The sequence below is a fragment of the Dioscorea cayenensis genome, chromosome 12 (genome assembly GCF_009730915.1).
Source record: "Dioscorea cayenensis subsp. rotundata cultivar TDr96_F1 chromosome 12, TDr96_F1_v2_PseudoChromosome.rev07_lg8_w22 25.fasta, whole genome shotgun sequence".
Taxonomy (NCBI): Eukaryota; Viridiplantae; Streptophyta; class Magnoliopsida; order Dioscoreales; family Dioscoreaceae; genus Dioscorea; species Dioscorea cayenensis.
The window spans coordinates 7,041,934-7,060,023 of NC_052482.1; the positions used below are offsets into that span (position 1 = coordinate 7,041,934).

General features: G+C 35.7%; 1 protein-coding gene across 1 annotated transcript; it reads left to right on the forward strand.

The window, feature by feature from the left end:
• Nucleotides 1–5,226: 5,226 nt before the first annotated feature.
• LOC120273136 lies at nucleotides 5,227–9,243 on the forward strand. Its single transcript, XM_039279781.1, has 4 exons — nucleotides 5,227–5,385; nucleotides 8,086–8,202; nucleotides 8,320–8,463; nucleotides 8,542–9,243. The coding sequence occupies exons 1-4, from the start codon at nucleotides 5,227–5,229 to the stop codon at nucleotides 9,241–9,243; spliced, it is 1,122 nt and encodes a 373-aa protein (XP_039135715.1).
• Nucleotides 9,244–18,090: the final 8,847 nt, after the last annotated feature.

Genomic DNA, 18,090 nt, shown 5'->3' on the forward strand with positions numbered 1-18,090 from the left:
GGATTTCTTAAGCCTAGCACTATCACCGTTAGGGACATATACTCTTCTTTCATACACATCGAATGAGACAAATTGTAAGGAGTGACAATTACTGGCCAAGAGGAATATTATTAACCTGACTGTCCAAAAACGTTGGAATCCATCAGTGCACAACCCCAATCTCACATTCTAACTTTCTGCTGCAAATGAAGGATGGGTGTTACTAAAATGTTTCCAAGCAAGGCTGTCAAAACAATGGCGCATGTCCCCTTCTTTAGCCTCATGCTCAGTATGCCATCTCATTTCTTTTGTTGTTGCATTTGATGCATATAATCTTTGTAGTCTTGATGTTAAAGGAAAGTAATACATTTTCTTGTATGGGATATAATTTTTTATATATATGAGCTACCTTGTCGTCACTTATACCTAGGATGCTCACAAGTTTTGCAACTCATTTGTTATCTACTCCCCAGTAAATCATGCATCCATTAAGGCAACAATGAATTTTCTCAACTGGTAGACCCAAGCCTTGAACTAACTTCTTTGTGATGTAAAGTTACTTGGTATTGCATTATCAACCAGTAACATTTCCTTTAAAAATTGGCAAAAGTCATTGAAACACCTTTCAGATAAATGATGTTCTGCCTTCATATTTAACATTCTTGCAACTACTGATAGTTGTGAGTGATTTTCACAGCCCGGCCACGCCTCTTGGTTAGGGGCTCTTAACATATCAAAAAATTTCTGAGACACTGTATTTGGAGGTTCCTCCATATAAGTAGGTGAGAAATCAAGCCCTCTAACATCTATGACCATCTGTTCATATGTATTATACGATGATAGTCTAACACCTATAACCTATTTAGTAGTTACATCTTGATCACCGTGAGCATCGATATGTGGCTCATTAGGTTCTCCATGGAGAATCCATCAGTAATAATACCTTACGAATCCATACTTCATTAGATGATACCTAATTGTATTTTCATCCCAAAAGGCACGATTTTGACGTTTGCGATGATTACAGGAACACTTGATTTTGATTCCATCCATACATTCTAGGTGCCTCTTTGCAAACGCAATAAATTCATGGATTCCTTGTAAAAAAAATCAGGGTTCAAAAGCCATCTTTAAGTCTAACATACATCCAACCCCTTTCAGAATTCATTTTAGTAAGCACTGTGTTATAAAATGATGGAATCAGTGAACATTAATGTTTATTGGACCTCTAACAATTAAAATATTGTCTTTAAAAAGAAAAATGCATGAATATCGAGTCATTTCTCACATTCAACATTACAATTTCTAGTCATAGTTTAAAGCACCGAAATGGTTAAGTGTTCTATATCTAGTGGCATGAAATATCATGTATATGTCACCATATCATAGTTCATAAAAATCTACTTCCCTTTCTGAATTCATATAAATAAAAAATACGTAGCACTTACCTTTCCAATGTGCTTCACTTGAATAAATGCCAAATTGCCAATATTCCGGATAAGACTAACCAAACACATCAAGTGGTAGCAAAGAAAATTTAACTAATTGATAAGCTGCAACACAATGCGAAAGAATGAGATAGATACTTTTATGATTAAAATCATAATTAAATTAGCATGAAAGATTAAATCATAGTTTTATCATTAAAAAAAATATATGCACATTTTGAAATGACTTACTTCTGTAGAAAATAAATATAATAAATATTATGTTTGAGTATTTAAACATAATATATATATACATATATTAGGCTGAAAACAAATGTGCTGAAAAGGAGTTAATAATCTTACAAAATTATATCTTCAAATAATTATTATATTTTTATAATTTATATATTTCAAATGTTGCACGGTTGAGAAATTTTTAATTAATTAAATTAATTCTAAGCAATTATTTTTTTCAAAAAGATAATCAAATTTTTGAAATTTTGAACTAATATTCATTGAATCCTAATCCTATAAATAAGTATCTCCACATTAATTTTTTTTTAACAAATATTTTTCAATTTAGCAACGGAAGTTTTGTTTCTGTTTCTAATTTACAAATGGAATTATCTTCCATTTCTAATATTAGAAACAGATTTGTAATCCGTTACTAACTTATAAACAGATTACAAATTTGTTGGTAATTTACAAATGGAGCTATGAGCCATTTCTAAAATATAAAAGGATTACCAACGGATGACATTTACGTTTCAAATGTTGAAACGGATGCAAATTCCGTTTGTAAAATTGAATTGGATTGATAATCCATTACTAATCCATTTCAAATAAGTAACGAAACAAGTTCATTACTAAATTACGGTTTGTCATCTTCTTGTAGTGGATTGATAGTGCATAATTTAAAAAACAAGAAAGAAAAAACTAAACAAGCAAACAAACATTATAGTTTGGTGGTGGGCCCCATAAAAAAACCAAAAAAACTTCAACAAACAAACAAACAACTGAAAATGCGGTTTACAAAGCTTAAAAGGGGATAAACATTATAATATGTATGTAAATGAATGTATGTATATATATGTTAAATATTTAAATCTTACCCAATATATTTTCAAGGTAAATTTTTTATGAGGTCATTGTATTTTGGCCGATTATCTCTTTGGTCATTATGTTTCAATTTGTATCAAAATGGTTATCGTATATTGATTTCTTTTCACCGGAAGGTTACTTTTGGATTTAGGGGTAATTTTAGATGATGTGGTAGCTGAAGATGCCATGTCAGATTAAAATAAATAGTTTTTAACGCACAACTGGGCTAGACACGTTAACCCCAGACTACGTCATGTTAAGCTTGCATAGTCGGCTTTTTCTCGCCTCGGGCGTTAGACACTATGGAGGTGTAGTCTCAAATCCCTTCCTCCTCCGCCTCGTCTACAGTTGTCTCTCTCATAATCTTTACGAAATCCACATCCTTGATCTCTATTTGTCATCTTTTCTCGCCTCCACCGACGGCGTCAAGGCCAGAGCCAGCAAGTTCTACACCACCCGGCAGACTCAACAAAAGAGACAACCTAGTCTCATCCACCTTGTCTTTCTCCATCTTTCTCATTTTGTTGTTTTGATCTTGTTTTTTTATTTCTTTGGAGATGAGTCGGATGATGAGTCAAGCCATTGCTTGATATTCGAATAAAAGAAAACATCTTTTAGGTCTATAAACATAAACAAAATCCTTTATTCAACCCATATATTTCAAAATCAATCATATCTCGGATTTCTCCCCCATCAAATAACAAAACCCTAGATCAAATCCTCAAAAAAAAAAATAAAAAATAAAAAATAAAACAAATCCTTAGATTTGATCACCAAACACCAACATATTAAAAAAAAAAAGGAACCACAATCTAGTCTATAATTTCAAAGCATCAGATCCGGAACAGAAGCCTAACCTACCGATCATCCAAACCAAACAATTCAATCAAAGAATTAGAGAAAACCAAAAGCAAGAGCCATGATGTGGATTGATGATTCCCCAAACTTGCTATTTAGGATTCTTGGCGAGAGATTGATGGATCTAATCATAGAGAACAAGCTCTCCTACTCTTCGACAGATCCTTCACAACTACCATCAATATCAAATCGAAGAGAAGAGAGAGCTGGTCACCTGGAGAACAAAAGATGGCAAAGGATTGATTGACGAGAAGATGATAAATAAATAAAGCGAATCTAAACAAGGATGCTTCAAAGCCTTCACAAATTTCAGAGCTCAAAAAATTTCAGATCGCCGAGCTACGCAAGGTTTTGTGGTGACTAAATGGCTGAGATGAGAAGAAGCTGACAAGGATGCTAACTGGGCAAACTTCACATGACATACTTTGGGGCTGATGTGTCCAATACAGCTGCTTGCTAAAAACTGTTTATTTCAATGTGATGTGACAACTCCAGCTGCCATGTCAGCTAAAATTGGTCAGAAATCCAAGAGTGACCTCCCGGTGAAAAGACATCAATATATGATGACCACTTTGATGTAAATTGAAATATAGTGACCAAAGTGATGAGCGGCCAAAACATATTGACCTCCTCAAAAAAATTACCCTATATTTTCATCCTAGGTGTTGACTCCATTGGATGAATAAAACTTTGTTACAATAGATCATTCCTTATTCATTGAACACATGTTATACGTTATTGAGAGAGACCTTTTTCAATAATTGAAGTCTTCTTTCAAAAATTGTGATAAAATAAAAAAGTACAAATATTGATTTTCATTATTTATTTGAGAGATGGAAGAGGGTAATTTTTTGAGGAGGTCATTGTGTTTTGGTCAATTATCACTTTGGTTACTATGTTTCAATTTGTATCAAAGTGGTCATCGTATATTGATTTCTTTTCACCGAAAAGTCACTCTTAGATTTTTGTCCTATTTTAGCTGATGTGGCAGCCGGAGATACCACATCAAATTAAAATAAAAAAATTTTAATGCGTAGCTGGATTGGACACGTTAGGCCCAAACTATATCATGTAAAATTTGTCTAGTCAGCATCCTCGTCAGCTTCTTTCACCTTAGCTCTTTAGCCACCACCACACTCGATGGAACACGGTGACCTGGGGTTTTCAGAGTTCTAAAAACTGTGAAGGCTTTGCAGCATCCTTGTTCAGCTTCGCTTTATTTATTCATCGTCTTCTTATTAATCAATCCTTTACCCTCTTTCATTATCTGCATGACTAACTCTCTCTTCTCTTCGATTCGATCTTGATGGAGGCTGTGAAGTATCCATTGAAGAGTAGGAGAGCTTGTTCTTGGCGATTAGATCCATCGATCTCTCGCCATGAATCCTGAATAGTGATTTTGGGGAATCATCAATCTACATCATGGCTCTTGCTTTTGGTTTTCTCTAATTTTTTGATTGAATTGTTTGGATTGCATGATCGGTAGGTTAGGGCTTCTATTTTTTATTTGATACTTTGAAATTTTAGATTAGATTGTGGTTCCTTTTATTTTTGGATCTGGTGGTGTTTGGTTATTAGATCTATGGTTTTGTTTGATTTTTTTTATTTTCTTTGAGGATTTGATCAATGGTTTTGTTATTTGATGGAGGAGAAATCTGAGATTGGATTGATTTAGAATATGGGTCAAATAGAGGATTTTGTGTATGTTTATAGACCTAAAAGATGTTTCCTTTTTTTCAAAGTTCAGTGACCCGGAGTTTTTGGATATCAAGCAATGGCACACCTCATCATCCGGCTCATCTCCAAAGAAAACAAAAAAAAAAACAATAAAAAACAAAATCAAAACAAGAAAATGAGAAAGATGGAGAAAGACGAGGTAGATGAGACTAGGTTATCTCTTTCGTTGAGTTCGCCGGGTGGTGTAGATGTCGCTGGCTCCGGCCTTAATGTTGTCGATGGCAACAAGAAGAAATGGGAAACGAAGATCAAGGATGTGGATTTCTTTAGGATTATGAGAGAGGCAATTGCGGAGGAGGCAGAGGAGACAGGGATTTGAGATTGCACCTCCATAACGACTAACGGCCGAGGCGAGAAGAAGTTGACTAGGCAAGCTTAAAATGACGTGGTCTAGGGGTGACGTGTCCAGCCCAGCTATGCGTTAAAACCTTTTTTATTATGATGTGACATGGCATCTCCGGCTATCACCTCAGCTAAAATTATCCTCAAATCCATAAATGACATACCGGTGAAAAGAAATTAATATATGATGACCACTTTGATACAAATTAAAACATAGTTACTAAAGTGGTAATCGGCCAAAACACAGTGACCTCAAAAATTTACCTTGAGGGAGGAAGTAGGAAGAAGGGGATAGAGAAAGTAGCCATTATTGGGAGCATGAAAAAAAAGGTATAATTCTCTAAATAATCTCTTTACTTTTTCAAACATATCCTTTTAGTTTCTCACTTTAAATTATAATATTTTAGTCCCTCTACTATGTTTAAATGAGCTATGCCAGTCCCTTTTTTGATGATTTAGGGTTAGGGTTTAGGGTTTAGGGGAACTGATATAGTTAAATTAAAATTGTAAAAGGACCACAAGGTTACAGTTCAAAGTAAAGAGACTAAAAAGGTAAATTTGAAAAGGTAGGAGTATTTAGGGAATTATACCAAAAAAAACACGAGGGACACTATTATTAGGCATATGAAACTAAATGTGCGTTTGGATGGGGGTTTTGATTACCCATGAATGGGAATGAGCACATATCTCAAGAGAAGCACATGTTTGGGGAAGGTAAGGAATGGGATGGATGCCCTGGTCAAATAAATGGCTAATCTCCATTACCCCCAAATTTGGGGGTAATGGATGGGAATTAAAGGGAAAAGACATTAATGCCCTTCTCCCATAATATTTAATTACAAGATATTTAACATATATATTTAATTCTAATTTCTAAAATAAATAATAATAATAATAATAATAATAATAATAATGATAATAATAATAATACGAACTATTTAACATACATATTTAATTATAATTATTAAATTAGACAATAATATCTTAATATTTATAATAGTTATTTGTAGTAAATAATTTAAATCATAATAAAAATAAATTATTTAATCAATATAAGATAATAATAAAAATATATAATATTCAAAATATTTCACTAATAAAAAATTTAAAATAAGTAATGTTTCGATATTATTCATTTGCACTAAGGGCAAAATGGTAACTTTACAACATACTTCTTTTTCTTTTTCCCATTCCCAATAAAATTTCCTACCAACCAAACACAGTTTTCATTCCCATCACCATCCATTACCATTACCATTACCATTATCATTACTATTCTTTTCATTCTCATTCCTATTCCGCGATCCAAACGGCCCTAAAAGCAAAACCCCAAATAGATGAAAGTTTGAAAAAAAAAAGTACCAGCTGATAAAATCAATGAAGTAAATAGTGAGTTTATATTACGTACATTAGAGAGAGAAGGGACATGGGCCCACAAAAGAAATCAAATGTGACCCGACAACTGCCTCCAAAAAATGAGAGTTTGCAAGGGGTATTAAACTTTAGGTCTTTATTAATGTAAGCTACTATATAATAATAATAATAGAAAATTACTTTTTAGTCCCTGGAAAGGTTCATTCTTCCTGTTCAGTCCCTCTGACTTTTCCATATTCCATATAGTCCCTCCTTTATTGTTTCCATTCCCTTTCAGTCCTTGCCGTCAAACCCGTCAGTTAAGTGGGTGTGAATTGTTAAGATTGCCCTTGTGGAGGGATATTTCTCTCCAACGCACATCCACTTTTGAAGAAAAGGTAAAGGCAAATCCCAAGGAAGTTTACAATGTTACAACCTTTTTCATTTTTTTTTATCGAAGTCTTCTTCTTCATCTTACCGTTGAAGCCTCGTTTTTTTTTTATCCTCCTTCGATTCTTCATTGTCCTCCTTGTTATTCTACACCTTCTTGAGCCCTGGAAAAGAACTTTCTTAGGTTTGTCATTGTCTCATTTTTTATTCTCCATCTTCTAGAGTCCGTGGGGAAAGCTTTTTGAGGTTCTTTATTTTCTCATCTTTTATAGTAAGTAATTGCTGATAACCTTTGTAGCTTTTTTAAATTCCATGCAAGTGTTCATAATCAATGGAAACCTTTGTGCCATGGCATGATACAAAGGAGAAGGACGCATGCTTTAATTCACCCAATTAAGTTCATGGGAAACAGTAATGGGTGACATATGTGAGCGGTAGATATTGGACGGTTCTTTGGTCAGACTGAAGTTCGTGATACCTGACTCATATAAGACATTTTGCCCAATTGAGTTGGATGCTGACTTTCAACGCATATGTCATATACATCATATTTTCAACAACACTATCGTCGACATCACCATCGAGTACACGAGTAGGTTAGCGGATAGCAACTCGGCCTCATTGATTCCATCGTAATAAAAATGATAACTATTGCTGGTTACCTTTGATTTGTGTGTTACTGTGTAATTAATCTTTTTCATGTTTATTAAATTGGCTTCATATGTATTATAATAGTTTCCAGTGTAGTAAAAGTTTTTTCTATGTAATATTATGTGTTTATGTGTAATATTATGTTTTACTATGTAATATTAACCGTTCTTGTGTAGGTTTTAAGTTTTTTTTTTGGTGTAATAAAGAATGTTATTGATATTGTCTGTGTAATGCATTGTCATGCAAGGACACCTTCTTAGCAAGCATGAACGCTGATGTTGAGACATATTTGTCCCAACATCCTTCCGCGGGGGCTCTCAGTATTGTTCAGTCTTCACAAACACTTGATGGATCGACCTTAAAAGTGGGTCAATGCTTTGACAATGCAGACTAGTTCAAATATTGCCTACACAGCAACACCATAAGATAAAATTTTGATATTACATTTATAAAAAATGATAAATTTTGGGTTACCGTCAAGTGTGCTGCTCCAGATTGCCAATGGTGTGTGCATGCATCCAAAGATGAAAATGTTGACACCTTCTGTGTGAAGACAATTCAAGCAACGCATAGTTGCTGTGGAGGCACTGGTACAACGACATACCCTAAAGCAAGTAAAAAATGGGTCTCTCACCATGTAATGAGGAAAGTCAAGGAGCGGACATTATATAGAGCTATCGATATTTAGAAAGATATATTGCAGGATCATGCTGTTCGCCAAACATATAAGCGTGCTTGGATGGGGAATGAGGTTACACGGGCTGCCATTCATGGTAACAAGGTTAGTAGCTATGGTTTGTTTCTCTGGTATATGAACAAAGTGTCGGAGATGAATCCTGACAATTTTATAATCATTGAGAATGACGGTGAGCAATTTAAAAGTGCTTTCTTCTCTTTTTGGGCTTGTTTGTTGCGGTTCAAGCAGGGCTGCAGACCATTGCTTTTTGTTGACGAAACTCATTTGCTTGGCAAGTATGGCGGAATTTTGTTAGGGGAAATAGACAAAGATGGCAATGAGGGTATCTTCCATGTAGCATTTGTTGTTGTTGACAACGAAATAGATGATAATTGGGCTTGGTTTCTTGCTAATCTTGGGAAGGTATTGTACGGTGAAGATGATTATGAGGAAGTTATTACATTCATCTCAGATCGGTCCAAGGGTCTTATCAAAGTAGTTATGCGCGTGTTCACTACATCGCCGCATAGTTATTGTCTGCGCCATTTGGAGGACAACTTCATAAAGGCTAACGACAGGCTCGGGAAATCATTAAAAGAACAGTGTTGGGTAGTAATCATGAAAATTACGTACGCATACATATCAAAAGAGTTTAACGATGAAGTTAGTGAATTTGCAGCTATATTGGCCAATGTACATGATTGGTTGTTAACACAAGCTCAACATTGATCATTGGTGTAACTATTTGTTCAGGGGTATGCGGTGGTGCGAGATGTACTAGAATGTAGCGGAGTCTTTTAATGTCTAGTTCAAAGAGGCAAGGCATCTGCCGGTGACGAGCATGGTCGATTCTAAATGGTAAGATTAAATCTACAGTTCAGTGGTTACTTTGTACTAATAAACATTACTATGTAATAGTTGTCATTATTGTGTAAAACTGTATGTCTTTGTGTAGTAAACGATGGTCATATGTAGAAATAATTGTTCATGTCTAATATTTTTAATACCTATATAGTATCTAATGTTAATGTGTAAAATAATGTTTTACTATATATTATTTTAAGTTACCGTATGTGATATTACGTGCTTGTGTAATATTTCCAAAATCTATGTAGTATTTAACGTCAATGGGTAAAATCGTGCATTGCTATGTATTCTTACAAATTTGTGTGTAGCAAATTATGTTTATGTAAATTACTAACTCTAACTAGCTTCTCGCATGTTAACACCCAGGTTTAAACTTATGAACATGCTGACAGAGCAGCTCGAAGTGTCCGCCAGGTAGGATATATACCTTTGCCCTGAGATAGGCACAAAGGTTGAACAAATCATTGAAGATAGTCGGTATTTTAGGGTGGGCCGATCAAGCGATGACATTTATGAAGTGGTTAATGATCACAATAGTGTTAACCTACGCATCCAGAAATACTCCTGCAGGAGATGGGAAGTGCATGGAGTCTCGTGCAACCATGCAACTACCACGATTATGCAAACATATACAAATGTACATTGCTATGTTGACGAATATTTTACAGTTCAATCGTATCGTCATGCATATGTCGAACCAATATACCTGATCCCTAATAGTGACAAGCCATCCAATGACACCCATCAACTCAAAATGTGGCCACCAATAGTAAAAAAAATGACCTGGCCTTCCGAGAAGGAAAAGGATCGAGTCACCGGCCTTTGATGTGCGCGATTTACATTGTAGAAGGTGTCACCAAAGTGGACATAATCGATGATTTTGTAATGCAGTCATTACGGACTAGCTATGAAAACTCCTTTATGCAGTTATTTTACCTTTTTCGAAGATTTATATTGTGGAAGTATAGCTTTACATGTAGGGGCGCATGTTTCTTTTATGTGTTTACTGGGGAATTATATTTGTTAATGTTTAATTTTAGTTGCAATTATGTCGTATGTCATTTTCTTGTGTAGTTACTTGTGTTCCTGTGTAAAGTTGGATGTTATTGTGTAGAAAAGCATATTACTATGTAAAAAGATCCATTCTTGTGTAGCAACGTGTGTTTCTATGTAAGGTTAGATGTTCTTGTTTACTATTGTATTTTCTCGTTTACTTTTTCGTTTCCTATATATTTGTGTTTCCAGTGAAATGGATTTCTATTTGCGAAAATGTTTACATGTCAAAGTAAAGATTTTACCCACAGGCATGATACATAAATGATTTAAGTACAAACTTTTGCATATTTAGTTCCATAGAATGAAAATGTTTTTAATAGTTGGTATCTTCATCTTTGTCTATATCTCTGGCTTCTTCTGCATCTTTCATATGGTCTGCTTATGATTCCTTAGCAAGTTCAGTGTTGTCAGCAGTTTCTGTAGTAGGTTCAGTGTCCGCTACAATCTCCAAGGTATGTTGAGCGTCCTAGGCAGTATCAGCATCGTCGACAGTCTTTGTGGTAGGTTCAGTGTCCGCTGTAGTCTCTGTCGTAGGTTCATCGTCCTGGGCAGTATTCATGTCAAGTTTAGAGCATTGGTCCTCGGCAGTCTTCATCTGCATCTCTCCAGCCTTGCCATCGTCCTTCTCTCCTCCGGTGTTCTTTGCTACGTTAGAAATATTGCTGATATTGTCAGCCTTCATAATTTTTTACCACATTCCATCCATCAATATCCGTAAGACGTAACGCAATCTCAAATAGGGATGCCCCCCCATGGTTTATCCAATCGTTCTCCATTTAAAATTTGCTCCATGTAGCGAATGCAAAATGTTGGATAATCGTTGCTTCTAGGGGTTGTTGGGGTAATCACACACATGCTCTAGAGGTAGATCTCTGAATTTTTTGTGGCCAAAATTAATCTCCAAACATAGTTCAAAGAGATCTCACTAAAGTATCATATTCAATCATCAGTAAGGAGTATATCAAATGAGGAACGCCAAGCATTTGAGAAGGGCTTACCATGTCAATGGCATCTGAGTCATACACAGACGATTAAAGGGAAGAGTAGTGCATGTATTTCGAATTCTCCAAGTCAAACGTGAACAAATGATAGTGGTCATTGAAAATGATTGGCATTAGGATATGTTAGTGGTTTTGTGGCCAAACATGATATCCTCCATCTTTTATACAGCATGGTCTATGGCGAATTACGACTTCTACATGGCGAGCGCCAGAGGACGCGTGACAACGGCTTGTTTTTGAATGTGAGGAGATTTGAGAGTAACTATTCACACATGATGAGGACCAGGACATCGACAACATTATCTGGGACTTGACCTTTACCCTCAAGGAGGACGTAAATGTTTTCATGCGTTGTAAACCCGCAGTCGTCCCTCCACACTACTGAGCCTAAAAAAAAATGAGATGAAAAGTTATACATTAATTATATATTACAAAAATATAATATTTGTTAAATAGGCACAAACTATATTACACAGGTATAAAACACATTAAAAAATAAAACACTATCTTAAACATGCATAACATATTTTACACATGTAGTTGGTATTTTACAACTGTAATAGTTATAATACGCATGAAGCAAAAATATTACACATTCATCATATATTACTTGTCCACTCTAGTATTCAAGTAATGCATAACGGTTGCCTGCTCTAACTAGTTCAGCCTCCCGAAGCTTGCATAGTTCTTTTTGTGGAAGGAAACAAGGTGGGGTTCTCATTTCCTGGGTCATCTTTTTTGGTGGACCCTCGTATGGCATTATTGCAAACGAATTGTTTTCCTGTGTTCTATTCTTCATTCCGATTAGGGATTCTACAACTATATTGACTTGCATAAGGCCTTTAGTTTGGTATCTGATACGTCAGTTAAACTAGAGTCAAGTGGGACCATTCTCTTCGGCGGGGAGGGCATAGGCGGTTTGTTTTTTGGATCACGGGTCCTCGTACTTCATGCTCCCTTTTGTGCGATTTTCTTGGGTGTAAAGTTTTTTTTGCGGAGCTCTCTTCAGTGGGGCCTACCTCATTGGGGCCCTCACTGGGGCTTTCTTTGGTGGAACCGTCTTCGATGATAGTTTGGCAAGGCCAGCTTCAGGTATGTTTGCATTAGCCATGCAGCGTGTTACACGCCTTGGTAGTGTATCAACTTTACCACCTTGGGTGGTGAAAGTCTCTACCACAGGGGCATGCTCTGTAATAGGGGCAGGCTCCGTAACAGGTGCAGGCTTTACAATAGAGGCATGCATTGGAGCCTTAGGAATGGGATTTTTATTTGGAGGGGTTGCAATAGGAGATATCTCCTCTCGGGTGCCATCAAAATCAGAAAGCTCAACAACCGTTTCTGAAGTGTCCCTTTCCAGGCTATGGATAGACCAATCTCCAAAAGACCGCACTACCCACTTGAACCTCTTACCTAAAGAAAGAGAAGGAGAAAGATCCATTACTTCCTGCTGTATGTTACTATCCGGTGAAGGTGACCTTGATACGGCCCTCTGCCATCTTTCGTCCTTTGCGTCATGCTCATCTAAACACGTACGCATTTCATGAAATTCCTCTAATACCTGCTACAAGATGTCACACATCATCGTTGTCTCCCTATGATTGATGGTGAGAGAATTTCAGTGAGTTGTCTCAGGGCCAATCCTCCCTAGATCGCTTCCTTGCCGGCTGTCGGCTTGGTTTTCTAGAGGATTCTATAGGAGGGGTCTGTTTTCTTTCTACAGGCCTCTTTGGCTGGGAATGTTATCCTGCCTTTTTCTTTCTATTTCCCACTTCGAGTGACCTCTCATACCTTTGCTTACTGCTCTCCCACCTGGTAACACCAAGTAATTCAGTCTCCTCATCATTAGCTGGAACAAGTTTGTAGAACTTTAAAATTGGTCACATATTACTCAAGTAAGCCTTATTATACACGTGGAAAACTTTGAGATATACACAAACTATTTATTCTACACAGGAATGTATAACATTACACATCAAGACGCTTTGTCACACAGATAATCTTTATTATGCACATAAAAATTGTTTTCTACACATATAGAGATTATTATACATATGCAAATGTTTTTATACATACTAAAACAATATTATACATAGGAAATAACCCAAGTCGCATGTTTTGCAAAAATTTCACATAGGTAGATCACAAACTTTCTTCTCTCCCTTTTAGCGATTTCAACAGAGGACCGATTAAAGTCGCCTTAATGCAACTGGTTTCCCATAAGACATTATGCGGGGTGTCCTTCCGAGGCTTTGTTTCTTCACATTGCCAGTTACCTCATAGAACCAAATGATGAAGGTGACGGCGCACCCTTTCAAATAACCTGTGGTGGTGTAGTTTCCTTTGCACCTCATCTATACACGTGCCACCGTTGTTAGGAGATCAACCATCAGCCACCTGTGAATGGTATGTGCCCAAGCATAATGGCCGAGTGAGCGAAGATCATCAGCGTACCTAGCCACAAATATTGGCGTGTTAAGAGAAGTGCTGGGGAAGAAGATGGTTGCCATAAAGTAGACTATTTGAAGCTTCACAAATGTCTCTTCAACACCGTCTTTCCTTCATACGAGCTTGAATAGGTTGTCTTTAATTGCGTCATGGTAACGATTATGCACTTTACTAAGGAATGTCTCCTTAAACTAGCATTATACCCTCTCATGCTTGAACGATATGAAATCCCCTTCACAGTGGAGGCCCAGAATGAGTGTCACATCTTTTGGCCTGAATGCCAACATGCTCTCTCCTATCTTGAAGCGCTAGCTGCGATCATCATACACCTGCAATAGCACACCAAGCACCTCTCTCTCCTACATGATGAGTGCGACAGCCATGAAATGGCCAAAAGGAGTGCCTTGGAGTATCTCCCAGTGCTGCCTGTTAATTTCCTTCCTCAATGCGGAGATAAATTCCACAATAGGAGCAAGATAACACCGTGCATTTACAAACATCGTTGCCATCTTCTATTATGGAAAATAAAAGCAAAAAGCACATCAATATCTTAAACGTGAACACACTTATTTTACACATGAACAAGATATTTTACATAGGAACACCTTATTTTACACAGAAACAAAATATTACACAGTAAGATACACAAAGTAAATGATAAACTTAAGCAAATACGCATCATGATAATATCGTATTTCACACAAAAAGGAACCAATGCTACACAAGAAATAAAGATTCAAATTGTAAACACAGGAGATAAACATCCAAACACCATAACAGCACTTTCATCCTCCTGCTTGAAGGCCCGTTTTGTCACATCTCGGTTGCGATTTCCTTGGAGAAACTTCTTCAATCAACGGCCTTCAATGAGAGAACAATAGATTCGGAGAAGATGAAAGGCGATGCTCACGAGGATGACAATTGCGGGGAAAAGGTTTCCCACCGGCTTCACCATGATATATAGAAGATGAATAATTGCGCCTTCATTGAAGAAAAGCTTTTGCGAATCCCAACACTTCGCAAATCCAACTGTCCAACTGTGAATGGTTACTGAGATAATGGAGGGCATTCTCATCATTTCACGTGGCTAGAAAATCTTCTCACTCATGGGGGGACTCTGGTAATTTCCACCGCCATTAATGCCCCATCTAACACCATTTGGGAATCAGGGCTGAAAAAGAAATGGCTAATAAAGGAGAGACTAAAAAGGAAATGGGAAACTAGCATGGATTTAGAGGGAAAGTACAAACTTCTCAGAGATGATTACATACTTTCATATAATAATAAATCTTGCTTTTAGGAAAAGTTACTTTTTCAACAATAATTATTGGTGTAAATTGTTTCTTTTCTTATAAAAAAAAATAGATAATTCCACATATACAAATACTTTCTGATTTATAATGATGATAGGTTAGTTCATCTACCTAATTTTTCTACATGTAGTGATCCAAGTGACCGCCAAACTCATTTTTGATTTATACAATTGAAAGGGACTTATATGAGATTAAAAGCTTATTTGATAGGTAATTTTTTTTAAACAAAAATGCCTACAATATTTAGGACAATAAATGATCTATATATATACACACATATTGTTTTCTTATTGGAAACTTATCTAACTCAAACTAACTCATTTCTTTGTTTAAAAAAAAAATGGAAAACTTATACATACATTACTTGAATAAAAAAAAATATATTAAATAATGCATCACTTGAATTTATCAAGTCAGTATTTATTTGTTTGATGTGTAAACTCATCAAATGAAGGTGTTAACTAAGTGGCTCATCTCTTTAATTATGAATAAGCAACTAAAACAAAGCTGCCCTTTAAAAATTTATTTATTTATTTAATTTTTTTGAGGTAGGGCAACAAATACAAACCTTCCGGGTCATACGTGGGCAGAGGAATTACCATACATTCTCACCTTTTTGAAACTAGGGAGTGCGGTTAAAAGAAATCGAACTCGCGTTTCTCCCAAATGAGGGGACCTAGGATACTACTGTGCTATAAGCTCGTTGGTCCTTTAAAAAATTTTAGATTAATTTATTCATGAGAATTTATACGTTATTGACAAAATAGTCCACGTGACTATTGTGATAGTTTGATATTATTATATTTAATCATCAAGAAATAATCTGAAATTATAATTGTTTGATAATTATATTCATAATAATATAAATGATATACATTAGTCTCATACTATAGTATATTATACTATATTACTGTATATATTTTATTTCTTAATATACAAAAGGCTCACTTTACTCAACTTAACTCATCAAATGAAGGTGTTAACTAAGTGGCTCATCTCTTTAATTATGAATAAGCAACTAAAACCAAATTGTCCTTGAAAAAATTTTAGATTAATTTTTTCAAGAGAATTTATAAGTTATTGACATGATAGTCCACAGGACTATTGTGATAGTTTGATAATATTATATTTAATTGTCAAGAAATAATCTGAAATTATAATTGTTTGCATATCTTGTGATAATTATATTCGTAATAATATAAATGATATACATTAGTCTTATACTATAGTATATTATACTATATTACTGTATATTTATTTCTTAATATATAAAAGCCTCACTTTACTCAACTTAACTCATCACCCAAAACATTTGGACGATAAGAAATAGATTTTAGACATAATTTTATCAATATACTCTATTAAATTACCAATAAAATATTTTTATTTTTTTTTCATTTGTTTTATCTTTCAAGAATCAATACCAAAAATCACCCACTTCCAACTTTTGGTATTTTGAAACACATCCACTTCAAACATTATTATTATACCTAAAGTCAATATCTCATCTTTCTACCATACTTTATGCCTTTCTCATTCATATCATTTGAAATAAAATATCTATATCATATAATAAATTTTTTATAACGATAAAAAAATTTTATTACATATCATTTTAAAAATAAAAGATCCAAGCCTACATGGCTTTTACATGTAATACATGCCCAGCAGCACAACTTCATCACACTGCCTTCTTTTTAGCTGTTGCTACTTGCTCTTATCCCTGCTTATCACACTCATAGGGGTCATCAATCTAGAGAGGGGGCACAAGCCGGTTCACTCGGGCCCGCTAGATCCTTTTCACTAAAACACAGACCGAGAACCAGCCCATGCTATAGAGTAAAGCCGCAGAGCCAAGTTAACCCAGAGCATCTTCCGGGTCCTGTTCAGTCATAGAATGAACCAGACCCGACCCGGCTCGCCACTAAACCCGCCGGCTCCGGGGACAAGCCCGTATGACTCGGAGGGATTTAAATTTTTTTTATTATTATTTTAAATAATATTTTATTATTAAATTAAAATATTCTTATTTTTATAAACTTTTTGTGTTTGAATAGGATTCTAACAGAGGCACACTAGATAGGGAATCAACAATTTTTACCAATTGGCACACTAAATAGGGAACAACCTTGGATGTGAGATCACCACTAGCCATTGCGTTGAGTGTCTCGTCGAGCCACCGGATCTGGATCTGATCGGTCACCTCCATGCAATTAGTGTTGGGTTTTAGCACATTTGGGCTAGAAGAAATAAGATTGGCGCTTTGGCCCAATCCCCTAATGAAAAAAAAGGAAAACTACATCAATAGTGGAAACACTAGAGGGCACAATGGTAATCTTGCCAATGGATTAAAATCCAAGTGAGAGAGTGAGAGGGTGTCATAACATTAGGGTGAAAGAAAAAGAAAAGTAAGAAGCCAAGAATAAGAAGAACAAGAAAAGGGGGTTAGGGCTTGAGCAAGCAAGACGATCGGATGGCAAATCGGTGTCGTATCTTGCCCAAATCTTTGGTAGAGAATCCTTGCAGGTGGCTCTTCTAACCTATAGAGTTTAATCTTCCCTTAATCTCTTCTTTATGTCTTTATTGTGTAGATCCATCCTAGTGATGATGTATGTGTTGTTGAGAGTGAGCTCTTAACTTGTTATACTCTCATTATTGTAATCCTCTAGTTATATCTAGAGAGAACACCTTCTTGTATCCCATTGTTGATGTAGTGAAACATTTGTAAGTGGCTCTAAGGAGTCCTGTGATTTTTTCCCTCGATTTGTAGGGTTTTCCATGCTAAATTGGTGTCTTGCATGGTTGTATTCATATTGTCATCATCTTTGTAGTCTTTACCCATTTCTAAGGCACAAAGAGGGGTTGTAATCACACTCTTGAGGGTTGTATTTGAC

Bases quoted from the DNA above. Each gene is read 5' to 3' on its own strand.
- LOC120273136 (XM_039279781.1), top strand. From the start codon at position 5,227: ATGGAGAAAGACGAGGTAGATGAGACTAGGTTATCTCTTTCGTTGAGT. The intron at 5,386-8,085 runs GCAATTGCGGAG...TTGTCATGCAAG, and splicing joins TCTTTAGGATTATGAGAGAG to GACACCTTCTTAGCAAGCAT. The intron at 8,464-8,541 runs GTCTCTCACCAT...GATATATTGCAG, and splicing joins CTAAAGCAAGTAAAAAATGG to GATCATGCTGTTCGCCAAAC.